This window comes from Ornithodoros turicata, chromosome 5 (genome assembly GCF_037126465.1).
Source record: "Ornithodoros turicata isolate Travis chromosome 5, ASM3712646v1, whole genome shotgun sequence".
In the NCBI taxonomy this organism is placed as follows: domain Eukaryota; kingdom Metazoa; phylum Arthropoda; class Arachnida; order Ixodida; family Argasidae; genus Ornithodoros; species Ornithodoros turicata.
The window spans coordinates 44,727,741-44,747,324 of record NC_088205.1 but is presented as its reverse complement, the minus strand read 5'-3'; the positions used below and the strand labels follow the sequence as shown (position 1 = coordinate 44,747,324).

Genomic DNA, 19,584 nt, shown 5'->3' with positions numbered 1-19,584 from the left:
TCTAGATGACTCAATGCACTCGGAGTGAAAGTACGTACAATAAAGCGGAGAGTATCTCGCGAGATGTCGGTTCTGCTGTTCAGGGATAAACTCCCAACAACATAAGAAGTATGTACGGCAGTACGCTTTTTCACGCTCTTTCAGCCATTCGTTTGTGCAAATGTACATCGGAATATGTATAAACTGCGGCCGGCAGTCATGTACCAGACCCCCTTAGGCCCCACCGGCGCACCACGTAAATTTTTGACGATATCGTTCTAAATTTTCCGGTTGCGATATTCAAATTCACTACCATATTCTTGCCGAAAAAGTTGCCCCATCGTTCCTTGTTCACGTAACCCAGCTTGACTCACCATTTTTGTAAGCCAGAGAGTGCCCAGGAGGCAGATTTCCAGCAGAATAGCCTCATTCGGCATTACGCTTTTATGCATTATATTTTCCAATATCAAGTGCTCAATATCTATCACAGGTGGAGACAAGCAGCTTGATGGAATCTCCTTCTAGTGGTGAGCATGAGAAGCTCGATTTATTAGGAAAGTTAGGTGTTGTACAGTGAATGAAATGTGAATCATGAGTCACAGTGAATGTTCATGTTGTGAAACCGGCAGCCTATGCAAGAGTATCAGCCTCTGCAAGTGATATATATTGCTCACATGCTGTGAAGGCTTGATGTTGTTATATTGTGAATTTCTATTTTTAGGTTCCGGAAGTGAGGCTTCCACCTGCGTCACACACTGAACGAGCCACTGAAACTAAAGTAAAACAAGGCCCTTTCCAGAGGCACCAATTTTTATCCAGAGACAAATACTGCGTTATGAACCTGTGTCAGCACCATTGCCAATTCTCGTCCTGGTTGGTTCAAGCTACGCGCCACCGGCGCGACAGCAGTTAGTTCGGGTCTGGCTTTAGGACCATTCGACATATTAAAAGGCTAGTTCCTCTCCAGACCTGTTTGTCGTGTCAGTCACAACAACTGGTGACCCGAACTGCTCTGCCGTTGACACACCCTGCCGCTTCTCCCGATCTAGCGGATGTTCTGCCTGCGCAGCTTGTATTTCTGATGTTTTCCTTTGTTTTCTTTCCTTGGGTGGCGCCACCGGTTCTTGTGCTATTATTGCTAGTGTTTTCACTGCGACTTCTTCGTTTTTTCGGGTTCATGAACATCGAGAGGTCTCGTGTTCTCTTTTTCTTCGTTCGAATTGAGCGACCATGAGGGCTGCAAGGTGAATTATAGCATCATTTTTTCACCTCTTGTTACTGGACTTTTCAATTGGTTTAGCTATCTGACAAGTCTTCAGCTTGGAAGCATTCAGACGAGGTCAGAATAGTGAAAAAATGACTACAAAAGGTTGTCGACTCGGCTGCTGGTCATCGCCCTAGGGTCACGCATCACGGTCAGCATAACGCCACTTCATCCTTCAGTGAACTTTCACCATATCGCTGTTTCCAGAGGACACCACGTCATCTTCAAACACAGAAGCAGGACGCGTCCGAGGTTGGTCCGTTCACGTATTTTCTTAAAACGCACTGCTACGTCTTCAGAACTCCGGCTCTGCGCGCATCCTAGCCAATGGAGGTCAAATATGCTGGTGAAGTTTTTTCGAGACCTGTGAGAGAAGCTCTCGACAGATCGTCTACAACGCCGGTCGCCGACGTGCAGGGAGCAAAGCCTAAGCGGAGACTAGCTCTGTCCCAGAAAGCCAAGCATAACTACGAGTTTGAGAGAAACGAACATCGCACCCGATTGGAGAAGGCGTGGGAGGAAACCGAGCTGGAGCTAGAGAAGATAGATGTTCGTGAGGCTTCGTCGCAAGAGCTAGCAAACCTCAACGCTTGCTACAAGCGCTATAAGCTCCGAGCTGCGAAGTTTACCAGGTTCCTGACGAGAACAAACATTGAGGAAAGCCTTACTGAGAGAGATGTACAGAACGCAATAGACAAGGATAGACATAACCTTGTCTGTGGAATACTCACTGGGATCGAGCATCAACTCGAAACAGGCACCAGATGCGCTGATGGCTCTGTGAGTTCATTTGGCTTATCAAGACAATCTTCTGCATCCCATGCAAGTTCCTCAACGAGCGTTGCAGCAACTAAAGCTCGAGCGGATGCTGAAGCGGCACGCACGCTCGTGTCTTACAGCCAGCAAGAAGCTGCCCTGAAATTGGAAAAGGCCCGTATAGAAGCTAGCCTGGAGGCGCTCGAGAAAGAGAAAGCGGCTGCAGCGGCAGATGCTCAAGCAAAGGTTCTGGAGGCAGCTCTAAACGTCTCAAGGCTTCCAGAAGTTGAACTCGCTGATACGGCCGACAGAACGAGGGACTACGTTCTGCGCCACGCAGCACCCCCAAACGCAGTAGCACTTCAAGACAACCGCGACCAACATCATGCGCTGGGTGTGGAACGGACTGGCCCTACGATGACAGCTCCGCCTGCGGAGGACCGCCGGAATGCTGGAAGAGATCCTCTCCGATCGCAAATGGATACGGCGAGGTCTACCACCCTTCAGGAGCCGGCATACGTCATGGGTGACGTCATGGGTGATTCCTACTTCGTCGCGAGCTGGTCACCACAGGTCTCTCGAAGTTTACGGACAGAGCGGAGGACTATAGGTCGTGGAGGTCGGGTTTTCGTAACGCCACCGAGAGCCTGGGAATATCAGCCACTGAAGAAATGGACCTGTTGGTCAAATGGCTGGGAGCAGAGTCGTCGGTTTACGCTCGTAGACTCAGGGCTGTGCATATTGGAAACCCAACCACGGGCCTTCACGCTATCTGGGAGCGGTTGGAGGAAGCCTACGGCAGCCCCGAAGCGATAGAGAATTCGCTCATGGAAAGATTAGAAAAGTTCCCAAAAATTATCGGTAACGACGGGGGAAAACTCAGGGAGCTCGGAGATTTGCTACAAGAATTGGAATCTGCAAAGGCGGACCCTCACCTCTCTGGACTCTCATACCTCGACACGGCACGTGGAGTCAACCCAATTGTGTCGAAACTACCTCCGAGCTTGCAAGAGAAATGGATCAACCTTGGGTCAAGATATAAGCGAGAACACCGAGTGTCCTTCCCACCGTTTTCTATATTCTCCGGTTTCGTCCGCAACACGGCGAAGGTTAAGAATGATCCAAGCTTCAAGATCACGGATGACAGCAGCAGAAGCAAGGACAAGCCATGGTCTGCTCACGGTTCCAAAGCCTCTTCCGTAGCAGTGCACAGGACCCAAGTCACTTCGCCGGAAGACCTACGAAGCCAGGCGAAAGCAAGCACTAAGAATTCGGATCGAGAGTGCCCCCTACATAGAAGGCAGCATAAACTTGGGAACTGCCGAGCATTTCGACGTAAACCCCTGAGCGAACGAAAACGTCTGCTAGCAGAGTATGGGGCTTGCTTCAAGTGTTGCTCTACAGCACACAACGCCAAAGCCTGCAACTCAACAATCAGGTGCACTGAGTGCGACAGCGAGCAACACGTCACTGCCCTTCATCCTGAGACAGTGCTCTCACATCCTCAATCTACAGTGATCCCTCCACGGGAACATCACGGGGACCTATGGAGTGAGACGTCCGCTCACATTACATCAAACTGCACGGAGTTATGCGGAATTTTTCGTTCCGGAAGATCATGCTCGAAGATATGCCTCGTCAGGGTGTATCCAGAGGCTTACCCGGACAAAGCAGTCCGCATGTACGCGGTTCTCGACGACCAGAGTAACAAATCGCTGGCAAGACCCGGTTTCTTCGAGCACTTCAACATACAAGGGTGCCAGTATTCCTACACGCTCAGAACGTGCGCAGGAGTTGTGGAAGCAATGAGTCGTCGTGCTGAAGGCTACGTTATTACCCTTTACCAACGCTGATCGAATGCGACGAGATCCCTAACAACAGGGACGAAATTCCTACTCCAGACGTTGCTCGCCAGCACGCCCATCTGAAGACACTGGCTGAAGTCATTCCGCCATTGGATCCCAACGCACAAATTCTTCTGCTTCTGGGCAGAGACATTGTACAAGCGCACAAAGTACGTGAGCAGCGCAACGGACCCAACAATGATCCTTTTGTTGGGACTGGACGTTGGATGGGTTATGGTTGGTGACGTTTGCGTGGACAGGCTGCGCACGACTCAGAGGGTCCATGCCTTCGCTACTGCCGTGCTGGAAAACGGACGGCCTTCTTGGTTCACGCCGTGCCCCAACCACGTCCGTGTCAAGGAAATACCCCTACTTTCGAAAGCCACACAGTGTCCGTCATTCCATGACGACTCACACGACGGGCTGTTCAGATCGACGTTGGACGACGAGAAATTTGCCCCTTCGATAGAGGAGCAACGTTTTGTAAGCCTCGTGGAGAACGGATTTTACAATGATGCTTCGAATAACTGGGTCGCTCCTTTGCCCTTTCGTGATCCACGTCCGTATCTTCCAGACAACCGGGAACAGGCTCTATCCCGTTTCGCTTCCCTACGTCGCACTTTGCAAAGAAAGCCCGAGATGAGGGAGCACTTTGTCACTTTCATGCAAGACGTGATGCAGAAGGGTCACGGCGAGCCTGCCCCTCCACGAAGTGAATCAAGTCCGTGCTGGTACCTTCCAAGCTTCGGTGTTTACCACCCACGGAAACCGAATCAAATCCGAGTAGTGTTCGACTCAAGTGCGAAGTACCGTGGGGTATCGCTGAAGGACGCTTTGCTCTCGGGACCAGATATGACCAACAACTTGGTCGGAGTGCTGCTCCGTTTCCGTAAAGAGGCTGTCGCCGTAACCGCGGACATCCAGCGCATGTTTTATTGTTTCTTCGTACGCGAAGAAGACAGGGACTGCCTTCGGTTTTTCTGGTTCCGTGAAGACGACATCAATGGGGAAGTTGGAGAGTACAGGATGCGCGTGCACGTTTTCGGAAACACGTGTTCGCCCGCTATTGCGACCTACGGGTTGAGACGCACTGCGCGGGAGGCGGAGAGCCAATTTGGAACGGACGTCACTTCGTTGAAAGAGACTTTTATGTGGACGACGGCCTCAAGTCCTTACCGTCGGAACATGAAGCAGTCGACCTGCTCGAGAGGACCCAAAGAATGCTTATGGGAAGCAATCTCCGATTCCACAAGATAGTTTCCAACTCCGTTAACGTCATGAAGGCTTTCCCGACTGACGACTATGCTGCCGACTTAAAAGATCTGGACTTAAATGGAGCTGATGTACCAATGCAACGTAGCCTTGGCCTGAGCTGGCACTTAAAAACGGATACGTTCACCTTCAGAGCTCCTGCGCAGGATAGCCCAAACACCCGTCGTGGTGTACTGTCTACTGTCAACAGTCTCTCCGATCCTTTGGGTATGACCGTCCCGGTGACTGTTCAGGGTAGACTTTTTCTAAGAGACATGTCTGTCGGGACCACTGACTGGGATGCCCCCCTCGCTGTGAACCACGGCTGGCAAAGATGGAAAGACTCGCTGCAAGCTCTCGAGGATCTGCGGATACCACGCCGGTACGTCACCGTATCCCTAGCACACGCTAGACGCCGTGAGATTTGCATATTCTCGGATGCGTCGGAGAAAATCATTGCCGCTGTTGCGTACATCAGAGTGATCGACGCTAACGAAACGCCACACGTGGGTTTTGTCTTCGGTAAAGCAAAGTTAGCCCCAAGGCCTGAACAGACAATTCCTAGGCTCGAGCTGTGCGCTGCAGTGCTCGCTGTCGAAATCGGAGAGCTAATCCTGGGCGAAATTGATACACCCATCGATGATGTCAGGTTTTACTCTGACAGCAAGGTCGTCCTGGGATATATCTTCAATGAGTCAAGGCGGTTTTACGTCTACGTGAGCAACCGGGTTAACCGCATTCGAAGAACCACGAAACCGGGCCAGTGGCACTACGTCCCAACGGACCAAAATCCTGCGGATCACGCCACTAGACCTGTGGCCCCGAGCGCGCTCAGCCGTACGACTTGGCTGACAGGGCCAAAATTCCTCGAAAGACACGAATGTATGAACTCCGAGAAAGACTGCCCGTTATGCGAACCGGACGGTGACCCAGACGTCCGGCCGCTTGTGACAGTCTCCGCGACACACATAGAAAAGCAGTCGCTGGGAGCTCATCGTTTCGAACGGTTCTCCTCGTGGACTTCTCTCGTACGTGCCGTAGCGAACCTCATACATGTCACTCGCTCCTTTCACGACCCTCACGATGGTTGCTGCGGTTGGCACTACTGCAGCAAGCCACAGACCGTAGAATTCGAGGCAGCAAAGAAGGTCATACTTCACTCTGTCCAGCGTGAACAATTCGCAGACGTCTTCCTGAGCCTTGGTACTGATGGCCACCGCAAGCATGCTCCGTCCAACCACACTCTGTCAAAACTAGACCCCATCGTCGGCAATGACGACTTACTGAGGATCGGTGGCCGCCTACGAAATTCGAAAGAACTCGACGAAAAGGAGAAGCACCCTCTCATCGTGCCAGGCCGCCATCACATAGGCTTGTTGCTTACGCGACACCACTACGAAGACGTTGTCAGACATCAGGGGCGTCACTTCACCGAAGGGGCCGTCAGAGCTGCCGGATTTTGGATTGTCGGTGGAAAGAGATGTATCAGCGCGATCATTCAACGATGTATGACCTGCAGGAAACTCCGCGGAAAGCTGGAAACGCAAAAGATGGCACCTCTTCTTGAGAATCGACTAAGCCTGGATCCTCCTTTCACCTTTGTCGGGTTGGACGTTTTTGGTCCCTGGATGATAGCCGCACGCCGCACAAGGGGCGGCATAGCCCAAACTAAGAGGTCGGCGGTGTTATTTACGTGTATGGCCGTCCGCGCAGTCCACATCGAAGTGATAGAGGCGATGGACACTTCGAGCTTTATAAACGCATTACGGCGATTCCTGGCTGTCAGAGGTCCAGTAAAACAACTTCGGTCAGACCAAGGAACGAATTTTGTCGGAGCCTGGGCAGAGCTCAAGATAACTACAGTGCGTCTTGATTTCAACAAGGTTCAGAGGTCTCTCAACGGACAAGGCTGTACGTGGGTTTTCAACACTCCACATTCTTCGCACATGGGTGGAGTGTGGGAACGTATGATTGGAGCTGCTCGTCGTATCCTGGACTCTATGCTACTCCTCAGAAACACCAAGCTTTTCTCACATGAAGTCTTAACTACATTCTTGGCAGAAGTCGCTGCCATCATCAATAGCAGGCCACTGGTCCCAGCCTCATCGGATCCTGAATGTCCCTCTGTCCTCAAACCAGCTCTGATATTGACTCAGAAGCCTTCCTCAAGCTCAGTACCTCCAGGAGAGTTCACAAGACTCCATGTAAAACAATGGAGACAGGTTCAGGCCTTGGCGAACACGTTTTGGCATCGTTGGAAAGCAGAGTACCTACCCACACTTCAAGGCCGCAGAAAATGGCAAAGAGAGCGACCCAATCTTCGAGTCGGTGATCTGGTTCTGTTGAAGGATAGTGGAGCTAGGCGTAACGAATGGCCAATGGGGCGGATCACTGTAGTGCATCACGGGAAGGACGGCAAAGTGCGAAAGGTGGAAGTACAGACGGCAAAGGACGGGAACAAGAAGACCTTCCAACGACCAGTCACCGACGTGGTACTTCTGTTCTCTTCACCTGAATGACTTCCCGTGTGCAGTTATGTGCTATTGTAGTCGCAGTTACGGTTTAAACTGATATGACGATCGCGCAAATTTGGTTCGAACTGGCAAAGACTGTGTGTGCTTTCTGTGCAAACGTGATAACGCTTTCTTAAGGTATTTCATGTCAGGTATCTTACACGATACCAGCGGGGGGAGTGTTCTGCCTGCGCAGCTTGTATTTCTGATGGTGATCTTTCCTTTGGTGGCGCCACCAGTTCTTGTGCTATTATTGCTAGTGTTTTCACTGCGACTTCTTCGTTTTTTCGGAGTCATGAACATCGAGAGGTCTCGTGTTCTCTTTTTCTTCGTTCGATTTGAGCGACCATGAGGGCTGCAAGGTGAATTATAGCATCATTTTTTTCACCTCTTGTTACTGGAGTTTTAAATTGGTTTAGCTATCTGACAAGTCTTCAGCTTGGAAGCATTAAGACCAGAATAGCGGATTCAGTCAGAATAGCGGATGCGTCTTCTTTTCTTTCAAAGCTTAGTGCAACCATGTCTCGAATCCGGCCCTCCCCGACCCGCCGTCATCTTCGAAGCCATACGTTCGTCCCACCGGACCCTGCGACGTCAACGCACGTTTTCGTTCGACGCGACTCCGTCCGACGCGCGTTGCAATCACACTACGACGGCCCCTACCTCGTCCTAGAACGGCACCCTAAGTGGTACCGGCTGTCCATCCAGGGCCGCCGGGACACAGTATTTCTCGACCGTCTCAAACCGGCCCACGTCGACGCGTCGTCACTCGCCACTTTCACCTTGCCAGGTGACCTGGGCCCCGACACCCCCACACATCCGCAAGGCGTCGCAACGACTACTACCCCTGCTCTCGTTCCTCCCAAAACGGTATCTGGGAGCCCCATCCTACGCCGTTCTTGTCACCCAGGCTTCTGACGTTTTTTTTTTTTTTTCTTTACCATGGGGGAGGGGGAGTGATGTGGCAGCACCATTGCCAATTCTCGTCCCGGTTGGTTCAAGCTACGCGCCACCGGCGAGAGAGCAGTTAGTTCGGCTCTGGCTTTAGGACCATTCGACACATTAAAAGGCTCCTTCCTCTCCAGACCTTTTTGTCGTGTCAGTCACTCCAACGTGCACATTATTGTTTTGGTACAGCTGCAAACACTTTTCTGAATTGTGTTGCTGATTCTAGTGAACTTTTTAAAGTTCAATTTTAGCAACTGGCTATAAACGGCATCTAATCAACTAGATGCACACCTGTGACTTTTAGAACATTTCCAGTTACAGTGCACAGAGGACACTCCAAGGGTTCAGGATTATAGTGGTATTGGGCATTGATATGCACATTATAGTTCTTTCTTTTCGTCTTTTTTTTTCAGCACTTCGAGCTTCACATCTGCACTGCATGTATATTGTATGGAAGGAAAGAGGCTGTTACCGCACTGTCTACATGAACATCAATGCCAGCTCTCCACACAGCAACTGAAAAGATAGCAAGAACGGGGGAAATAAAATCTATTGACATAATGTAATCGGCTTTTGTTTCTTGTACACAGGGGGGATAAAACTGTGGTAGTATACACATTGGTACTAACATCTATCCTCCATTTCGAAATGAAGCATAAATCCATGCTCAGGGCAAAAGGCATAAGTTCTTTTTTTTTTCTTCAAACATACGTGAAAAATGTGGTACAAAAGAAACCACTCTATGGTGAAGCTAAATAGGCTACTCAAAATATGTATTACACAAGTACCAGTGCTTGTCCTAGTCGTGTGATAACCTTGGTTTGTACTCCAGAATGATTTGCAATGAAAATTATTTACACACTGCACTGTATACTTGCAATATATGACAACAAGTCTACGTTGTTTGTGAGACATGCTTCTTGAACTGATACAAATAGTTAAACCTTTCAAAACTATCAGTGCAAACACATATGACTAACGGTATTACCAGTCTAACCGCTGAATAATTTGTGACTTCACTCTGCAACATTTCATCACCACATACGCTTATGAAAAGCAGGAACCATCGATATTGTTTTGATTGTGTACACAGTTTCGTCTTCTCAATAGCAAACCAGCTTTCATGAACATGCAAAAACAACAATGACAATAACGATGATTCCTACAATGCAAGATATGCCTGCCTGGTTTGCATTGTACAGAGGCCCACTTGACACTTATGTTACTCGTATTATCCGCTATATGAATTTGATGTGTACAGCATCCTGATCCAGTGCAGAGCACATCCTGGTATCTGCCTTCGGTTTCTTATGCGAAAGTAACCATAAATCCAGCTTGTGCAGGAGCAATACGGAGGCCGCCTGTAATAATAAAGAAGAAAAGTGTTTATTTCTTTGACTAACAGCAGCAACCTTTTAGTAAAGCGTCATCCATGTGCTCGAAATCAAATTGGAATGAAATTACGCCATTTACGACGTGTGAGAAGTTTTTTGACAACGTACCTGTTGTCAAGTGGCTCGAGATAACGCATGCGGCGGTCATCGCGACAAAAGATGGGTGCCAGCCAACCAGCCAGCTCCCTCCGCAGACAAACGTCATTCAAGAGCAGGTGATCGGCGATGCAACTGTCCCTGCACTTTCAGAGACAACCGACACCCTGTGTTCGTCATGCTCCACTGGAATACAACGAGTGCAGGGGCGTCTGTCATTTCCAAGTGGACAAATGTCAAAATGCCCGACAGTGCACAATCACCATGAGCGATCGGATATGATAGGCTTACCTGAAAGTGTCGTCGCCATTGGACGGTTCCTTTTCACTGCCTGCACGTTCACCTGCGGCAGGGTCAAGTGGCAGATGGTCTGTGGAGTAAGGGTCGTCATCTAGCGCAATTTCTTCAACGCTGTAATCCCCAGAATCGCTTGGAAGCGACGCGACGTCACTTTCGTATTACGACGATTCCGTCATGACGCTGGCGGTCTTCTCGCTGCCTCGCATTTCAGATGTTCGGCGACTTCACTGATCAGCTGTGCCAGAAGGCGCGCTCTTATTGGCCCCGTTGGGCGTGACGTTTTCAAGACTTTGTGGACAGCTGGTGGAGAGGGACTCCCTTGTCCGTCATCTGCTCTTTCGATGTATTTCATGAGATCGCTCAGCATATACGCAACCTATGCACTTGGAGTTTTCCCTACTGTTATCAGAGACCACCGAGAAATATTGTGGTACTGAAGTTTCGGAATCGACCGGGATGGATACGATAGTCCCTTTAGATGGGGTGAAAACCCAGAAAGTCTGCGACGCCATGGGACTTCGAAGTGGCGTGTGGACGATACATTGAGGGAGGTGTTAGATGTGTGCAACGTGCCGTTAGCTGTTTGGGGCATTATGTTTTTGTGTTTGTTCTGAACTACTTCTGCGTGCCATCGCGTCTTGCGTGGGGTGCTTCTTTTCTCTAGGCCATTAAAGGCTTCTACGGCAACGTTGACACACGTCTCGACTTCTTGTCTGTTGTATTGCTATACCTGTGGTGACTGCTTAACAAGTTGAGTTGAGCTGAGAAGAAAAAATTTAGAAATAGTCAACAGTACTTTTGTAGTTGGTATGTTACTTCGTAATTGTACATTCCCCATTCACTAGTGCGTGGAGGTGAAGAAATGAAACTGGACAATGTAGCATCAGTACATTTGAATGTAGAACAGCAAGTAGATTCGCAGTGTAGTGCTTTTACTCAACCCGTGATGCTCGGTAGTTAGCAGCATACTATGGTACTTTGCCCACCACTGGCGCCGTTTCATGATTTCTGCCTTGCTCTTGGATTCGGTAATACAGGTTCTATAGATGAGATATATCCATAGAGTTGATTAGAAAATAAACTGCGTGTCACCCACAAAAAAAAAAAATGTAAGGCTCTCGGCGCGCAATGTTTTTGGGAGCTTTGGAGATTAACATTCCAGCTCGTAACGCCACTGGTGCCACTTTTAGGACCTATTTGAATTATTAAAACCAACCGTGTCAGGCAGTCTTAATATATTCGTATTGTATCTGACTTTTTGCGCGCCCAATCTGGTATTCCCAGTGATAGTATTCTTGGGACCCTGTTTTTTGATGCGTATATTAATGATAGTTAAAATAACACGAGCACCTAGCAAACATGACAGCAGATGACGCAGATAACACTACTTGCTGCTACTGCTCTGTATAGAATGCAGTTCATTATGTATTAATGTAACAAAAACGATGGCAATGTTTTTCGACCTAGAAACAAGGCAGTTCGTGATAAGATCAGTCAATTTTAGACTGGTACAAAAATTGAAATAGTGTCATCGTCTAAATGCTAGGAGTAATATTTATTTATTGTGGTGCTCTAAAGGCCTTGCGGCGTTACATGGAGAAAGCATAACTGCAACGAAAATGAGAACAGAACAGAACAAAAAAATTATGAAATGGATTAACACAGCATTGCATAACTGCATTGACACTAACTCACTAACATGACTGACTGACATAATTGACGAACATTAACAGTGCCTAACTGCAACGAAAATTATAACAGAAAAAAAATAAGAAATGGATTACCACAGGAAAAAGTAATACCATGTCACAAACCACCAGATGCATAACATGATGTCGCATAATATGGATTGGTAACACTACAAAGGAAAAAAGAGCGGAGAACGGTTTTGAATGATGTATGATTTCCAACAAAGGAACTGGTAAACAATTCCATAGTCTAATAGCGCGTCTAATAGTCGCCGACACTTTCCGGCAAAGCTGCTGAGCAGGTACAATGGCGATGCCTAAGGCATAATAATAATAATCATTGGGGGTTTACGTCGCGAGACAACTGAGATCATGAGCGACGCCACAGCGGTCGGTCTGTGGATTGCTTTTGCCCACCTGAGGGTTCTTCAACGTGCGATGAAAGCTCATCACACGGCACCCCGTATTTAACGTCCCTCGCGGAAGACGGCGTGTCTAAGCAACTTGTACCCTGCCACCAAGTTGCTGGCGTCCTCGGCCGGGTTCGAACCCGCGATCTCGGGATCAGAAGGCGAACACGCTACCGACTGAGCCACCGAGGCCGGTGATGTCCAAGCCGCGTAACATATCCATGCCGGCAATGGCAGCACCTTTGCTCGCCACATGAAATGCACAAGTGGCAGTCCTGTCTCCGAAACATACTGTAGCAGAGAATACCCCTTCCGTGGAGATGACAGCTTCAGTATGACCGTCTCAAAGTACGACTCCTGACCTGTAAAGAGTCAGGTGAGAGAACTTCTCATGGTAGACGTTAGAAGGTAAAAGAGATACCTCTGAGACTGTGTCGACCAGAAGACGTAAAGGAACTCCCGCAGCTTGTATTTCACGGAAAAGTGACTTTTTGTTGGACATCGATGTTGGATAGATGTCTACGTGCACCTCCTTGACAGTAGGGTTTGCTTGTACTGAGGACTTCTGTCGGCACACTGACGCGAAGTGTCCTTTCCTCTTACATGACCGGCAAGTTTTGTTCCTAGCAGGGCAACTGGGACTGTTCGCCAAGTGCTTCGTCGACCCACATCTACAGCATGCATTCCACGTTTTCTTCTCATGGCGAGCTACAGCTGAGACGGTAGCGTGGTGTTGCTGAACAGCCAGGAGAGCAGATTCTTTTTGCGCTTGCTCCACTTGCCAGATCAGTGTCCAAGGTCAGGTCGGGCTCTAGTAGAAGGTGATCCCTCACAGCCTGACTCGATGTCTTCTCCACCAACTGGTCACAAATCATGTCTTGAGCTATGGCCTCAAACTTGCAATTTGCACAAAGAGTTCGCAGCGCCGTAACAAATTCATCAATCGATTCACCTGGATGTTGCGTTCTTGCACAGAACCGGTACCGTTCGACCGTTCTATTTAGGACTCGGAAGTAGAAGCGCTGTAGGCTCTGCACCGCGGCAGCATACACGTCCTCCGTCTCATTGAGGGTCGAGGAGACTATTGTAGCAGGCAAAGTACGGAATATCCGTTGTCCCTCCACTCCTATGCAGTTCAGTAGAATAGACATTTACACAGCTATTATCCTGATAATATAATTTTTAGTTATGTTAAAGCCGGTGATGAAGATAGTTTTTTTTCAAATGAACTTGAAATCAGAAAATTCTTACGTGTAGATGTATATCCTGTTCCACCGCAGGCTTCCATGTAGGTCGTGAACAGCTGCATCCACTCCTCCCAGGGAATGGCCGGTTTGCCATGGGAAGGCAGAAATACTGTTGATGCAGGTTCATCGCAGTATAGACTGCGCCAGACTGTTATGTCTTTATTGACATCAAACACAACTGTCCTGGACTAATGCCTGAAACAGAATGCCACGAATGTTCCGGTCCGCTCTGCGCGAGCCACATCTGTCGCTCCTTCCCCTCGTCCTTGCATCAACACAACAGACGGCTATAGCTAAAAAAAAAAGCATTCTTTGCGACCTTCGTTGTTGTGGTCGAAGAGCTTCGTGGTCAAGACCTTCGTTACGACCCATGCAAATTGTCGGCCGCCTTCAAATCGCCATCAAGCAGCGACGCGGGGAGGACTCACTTTCGTTTCAATGCTTCAGATGTAAAAGCAGCAAGGTAGCAAACAAAACGATAGCTATCTGAAGCAACAGCGAGAAGACAGCACGAAGAGGCCTGGACACTGCTTTTTCTGCTACGCATACGTCCCTGCTTTTTTTTTCAGGTGTCACCGACATCTGTTCTCATTGAATGGGGTATGTCGGACAAGTGCTCTTGCGGCTGAAAAAAAAACAGACAGAAAAAAGAAAAAGAGAAAGACGGGTCGTTAACTTTGATGTTGACGTCAAGAAACCAAATTTCTTTTAATTAGAACCTAATCAAATTACTTGTCGTACGTGGCAGCAGCTCTGTACAGATAAATGCCGTTCTCTGTGGCATGCTTTGCTTACACATGGTTATTGAAACATTCTGTATGTTAGTGTGAAACGTGTGATCCTTCGCACTGCACGAACCTCGAAACCATCCCGAAAACATTCGTCGCACCTATCCCTGGTGACCCATTTTTAACCACGATGTGTGAAAAGAGGATAGTAGAACCGAAGCCGTAAGGCGGTCAATAAGGTGGTCAAGTAACGCTTGACGCACAGTAATAGCGCGCAATTTGCGATAACCTGAAATATCTCCAGCTAATATGCCGGCAGAGCTACTTTGCATGCGTGTCTGCGCTGGCAACTTGGTGACCGCAGTGTACCTGAGACGAGTTGCTCGCACCCTGTACATTGGAAGGTCCTACGAGGAGTGTCCAGGTCAAACCGGGACTTTTCATTTTCGCAAGAGTGAAACGAACTTACAGGCGAGAAATTAGTTTTATTTTTCAACGTAATTTTCCAGCTGCACTAATGCACTTGTCCCAGCGTTTCGCGAGGGATTGGATGCCAGCAGCGTAGAAATCCTTACCGACGCGTAGCAGCCATGATCGAACCGCATTCTTGACTTCGTCGTCGCAGCCCAAGGAACACCTTCAGTGGCCCGAAGAGATGGAAATCGCTGGGGGCGAGGTTTGGGCTGTAAGGGGGATGTGGCAGCAACTCCGAGCCAAGTTCCTGTAAGGTGCGTGTCGTGAGATACGCGGTATGCGTGCGTGCATTGTCCTGTAGGAGGAGGACTCCTTTGGTGATGAGGCCCGGCCGCTTTTGCTTCAGCGCCTTACGCACAACCCTGAGAGCCTCGCAGTAATATGCACTATTGATGGTGGTATCACTGGGCAGAAAATCAACATGAACAACGCCAGCCTTGTTCCAGAAAGCCGTGGCCATGACCTTGCCCGCAGACGGGGTGCTTCGATACTACTTGGGAGTTGGCAGCCCGGATGCTTCCACTGTATTGATGCCCGTTGAGACGCAGGAGTGAAATGATGCACCCACGTTTCATCGCACGTGATGATTCGATCAATGAACGGCTGTCTTTCAGTGTCGAAATGGTACCTTAGCTCTCGGGAGATTTCCAGTCTTCCCTGCCGGTCAAACACGGAGAGCTGCCTCCGGACCCAACGGGCACAAACTTTCCGAAACTAGAGGTGTTCATGAATGTGTTCAACGTTCCCACAGAAAGCTCCGTCTTCCCAGTTCGAGACATGTTAGCCGTCGGTCCTTGAGGATCAGGCGCTCCACAAGTTGGATGTTCTCAGGAACTCTGATACTGGGCTCTGAACCGCCCCGGCCGGGATCGTCCTGCACTGATGTACCGCCGTCTCGGAACCGTTTGCACCACGTAAACGCCTTGCTGCGGCTAAGTGTATCGTGGCCATACTGAGCCTGAAGTCTTCTGTGATTGTCAGATGACTTCACGCCTTTATTCAAGAGAAAAAAAAGAAATGGATTACCACAGGAAAAAGTAATACGATGTCACAAACCACCAGATGCATAACATGATGTCGCATAACATGGATTGGTAACACTACAAAGGAAAAAAGAGCGGAGAGCGGTTTTGAATGATGTATGATTTCCAACAAAGTAACTGGTAAACTGGGTAAACAATTCCATAGTCTAATGGTACGTGGAAAGAAGGAAAAGAAAAAATAGTTACTAAGTGAGGAAAACGGTTCGCATTCCTGAGTGTCATCTAACCGTTGACTAATGTAAGGCGCTGGACGAATGGAAGATGCAATTATAATATTTCCAGATAATTTAACGTGGAATATGCATGTAAACAATGTCGCGAAAGGACTTGTAGTAATGACTGGGATTTCGAGGACACATCGACACTTACTGCCGGAAAAAGTGCGATCGCAGATAATAACACATTGTTTTACTCGCGGATTCGCTACTGCTTTTTTTTTGGGGGGGGGGGGGGGGCACAGTCACTGTTGCAAGCATGAACCAGTTGTGTGTACTGCAAGAAAGAGCACTTAGTGTGGTCGCTGGTCTACATCGTTTTTCACATACGACACATTTATTTAACGTGTACGGAATTATTCCAGTTTTGAAGTTTTACGACTGTACCACAAGCCAGCGGTGGTATTTACCCCTTTGTCGGACAGAGTACGGTAGGCAATCTCTCTAATATATACTGCCCTCAATATCCAATCAGTTTATTCTTAGGAACGTTGACCCTCTGTCTGTAACTTTTTTTTCGCCTGTCTTGTGGTAAGCAGGCGTGTTGCATGGGAAGATACATTTGCAATTGCATATCGTCATATTGTATTTCTCGCGTAAAAGTGCTCATTGCCTGTATAATAATAGCTTCGTTTTATAATACTGCATATTGCTTGTACAGTATGGTGTAAAATATTTTTGTATAATTAGCTGTTGTGCTGTAAGCGGCCAGAGGAGCCTGCCAAGCCTGAGTGGCTTTTTGCTCCCCCCCCCAAAAAAAAATCAGTTCAATTCAAAACTGGAGGTACGATACAAGCACGAAGATAGAAATACAAACGCTTCGTTAACAGCATTTCTTAAGAAGAAGATTTGTTTCGGTTCTACCAGCGAACCAAGCACTGATAAAGGCGTGCTTGAATAAAGGGGAACATCCAAAGTTTTGCGTCTGTATCCAAAGGTGCCCCGAGATAGCAGCGCGTTTGACGTTGGCGTGGTGCTCGCTTGCCGCGTTTACGCTGGCCTGCTGCTTACGCTTATGCCGGATTGTTACCATGGAAATGGACAGGCGCTCTCCGCAAGACCACTTCGCCGACGCATCGAAACAGTTGAGCCAACTTCAACTGTAATGACGCTAACAACGCAAGCGCAAGCCATCTGCCCGATGGAATCCGATAAATGCGCGCATGCGTGCGGTTACGTAGAGGTTACGTAGGAAGAGTTCATTGGAGGAGTGCAACGGTCAAATCGCAAACATGTGAACTGGGCGACGAGCGAGAAATGTGAGCCCGTTCTGTGAGGAAACGAGAGTAGATGTAACCCGCTGCCAGTCTTGTACACGAGAGCTGATCAAAAACTTCCCGGACTGATTCGATTGCTGACGAGCAGAGGACAGCACGAGGGTGCGGTGGCCCATCTGGGAGATGTGGCCCTGAACAATCAGGGTGACGCGTGGTGTCACCCGATCTACTCTGGGACCCTAGTTATTACAATTTTTTTGGTCACAGGCAGTACCCCGTCTGCGGTTTCGCCATGACCATCAAACATGAGCAGAGAACAAACGTCAAGTTTTGTGTCAAACTTGATAGATCTGCAACGGAGACGATTGAGATGATTCGGCAGGCCTATGGCGATGAATCAGTGAGCCGGACAACGTGTTTTGATCGGCACGCACGTTTTAGAAGCTGCAGGATTTCACTGGACGATGATGAACGGTCAGGAGGACTATCCACAAGCAACACGGCGGAAACTATTGGATTTTCTTTGTTTTGTTTTTTTCGACATTCGACAGTGCTCCCTCACACTCGTCATTGAAAACACGGGAACTCCATGCATGTAACGGCATGATCGTCGCTTTCCACCCCCGGCATTCGCCGGACTTCTTCCTGTGCGACTTCTTCCTCTTTCTCTTGATGACGTCCGGATGACTCAGATGGAATCGCAGAAGGTGTTTCAGCATCTGGAAGAACAAGACAATGGCAGTGGCACTGGGAACGATGTGTAGGTGCCCAAGAAGACTACATTGAAGGGGATAGGGCAGATGGAGAAGGAGAGCGTGTTTATTTAAGAACGGCATTAAATACTCGCAGAAAGAAAACACGTGACTGTGATTAAACAACAACACTGTGATTAAAATGTGATGGTTAAAAATAGGTGCGATGTTTAAAAAGGAGAGCAACAACAAATAAAATGCAAGCCTGATACTACAAAAGATTCACAATTCCAATGTCTTAAAAATTGAAAACTCTACTAAAAGAGATGATAGCCTCATCACCGAGCAATATCGCTGGGTGACGAGGTAAAAAATATGTATAAAACTCCTTAAAATGATTCTGACGATGAGTTTCGTGATGTGGACATGTGATGAGTATGTACAGAACACAGAGAAGCTCAACACAGTCGCGTGCACTCAGGCGGCTCCTCTCTGTGAAGTAAAAATTGGTGTGTAACGAATGTATGACCTATCCGTAAACTTGATCGTAACACACTACACAGACGATTTTCCAGTTCTCCATGACTTTGAATGTGAGGTTTGATTAAGTGGAGTTTGTTGTATGTCTGTGTATCCCAGCATCTCGGCCATTTAGTGTAAAGTGATTTCTTGTGTGCTCACCTGATATCTTGGATGGGGATTTCAAATTGGGTAATATCACTGGAAGTTGCAGCTGTAGCAGCCTTGTCGGCTAATTCATTACGCAATATACCAGCGTGGCTCGGCACCCAGCACAGGATAACAGAATAGCCGCTCTTTTGTGCAGTGCTGGCCAAATATTGTGCGCGTTGCACAAGGAAATTCTGTTGTTTCTGTCTGCTACAAGTGGCATTAGCGGAGCTCAATAAACCACTGTATATGGAGCTAATTAGATAACGAATATTTTCCTTTGAGTAATTGGACGCTCCTCCACGAAGGAGCAGTATAGTGTCACGAAGCGAAATGGGTCGGCAGGTCGTCGAATAAACAGCGAACGGTTTATTAGACTACTTGGTAGCAAAACACAAGAGTGATAGCTCTCTGAACACAACTGAGTCCAAAGAATGAATGCTCCAGCTTGGAGCGCACAAGCATTTAAGCGTCGCGCCGAAAAGTCTAGAAAGAGCACGTGCGTTTGCCAGACAGCAGGCGATGTGTCTGGAAGCTTCTTGCTTCTTCTTCAGCATGCGCCGGGATGACATGTACCGTTTCGTGCCTGCCCGGGAAGTTTCGTGATGATGATTCGTGGCAGTAGCAACGCTACCAACAATATCGCCACACCGGAATTCTTCCCATGCGCCTTTTTTGTGCTTCTGTTCTCGTGGTGGCGAGAATTTGAAAACGAAATTGACGAAGCGGATGACTCGTCATCTGTGTCGCACGAGTAAATTACCAAGCGTTTGCCCGAACAACAGCCGGCGGCCCACAAGAGACTAGATGTGACGTTTCGATTTCATGAGTTTCGGGCTTCCCAGCTTTTTTGCAA

General features: G+C 48.4%; 1 protein-coding gene across 1 annotated transcript; it reads left to right on the top strand.

Moving 5' to 3' along the window:
- The first annotated feature begins 5,120 nt into the window (after window positions 1-5,120).
- LOC135395794 (uncharacterized) lies at window positions 5,121-7,613 on the top strand. The gene has a single exon (XM_064626887.1). It carries the CDS (start codon window positions 5,121-5,123, stop codon window positions 7,611-7,613), a length of 2,493 nt encoding a protein of 830 aa, XP_064482957.1.
- The last annotated feature ends 11,971 nt before the right edge of the window (window positions 7,614-19,584 follow it).

Coding starts and splice junctions, on each gene's coding strand:
- LOC135395794 (XM_064626887.1), top strand. CDS start 5,121: ATGAAGGCTTTCCCGACTGACGACTATGCTGCCGACTTAAAAGATCTG.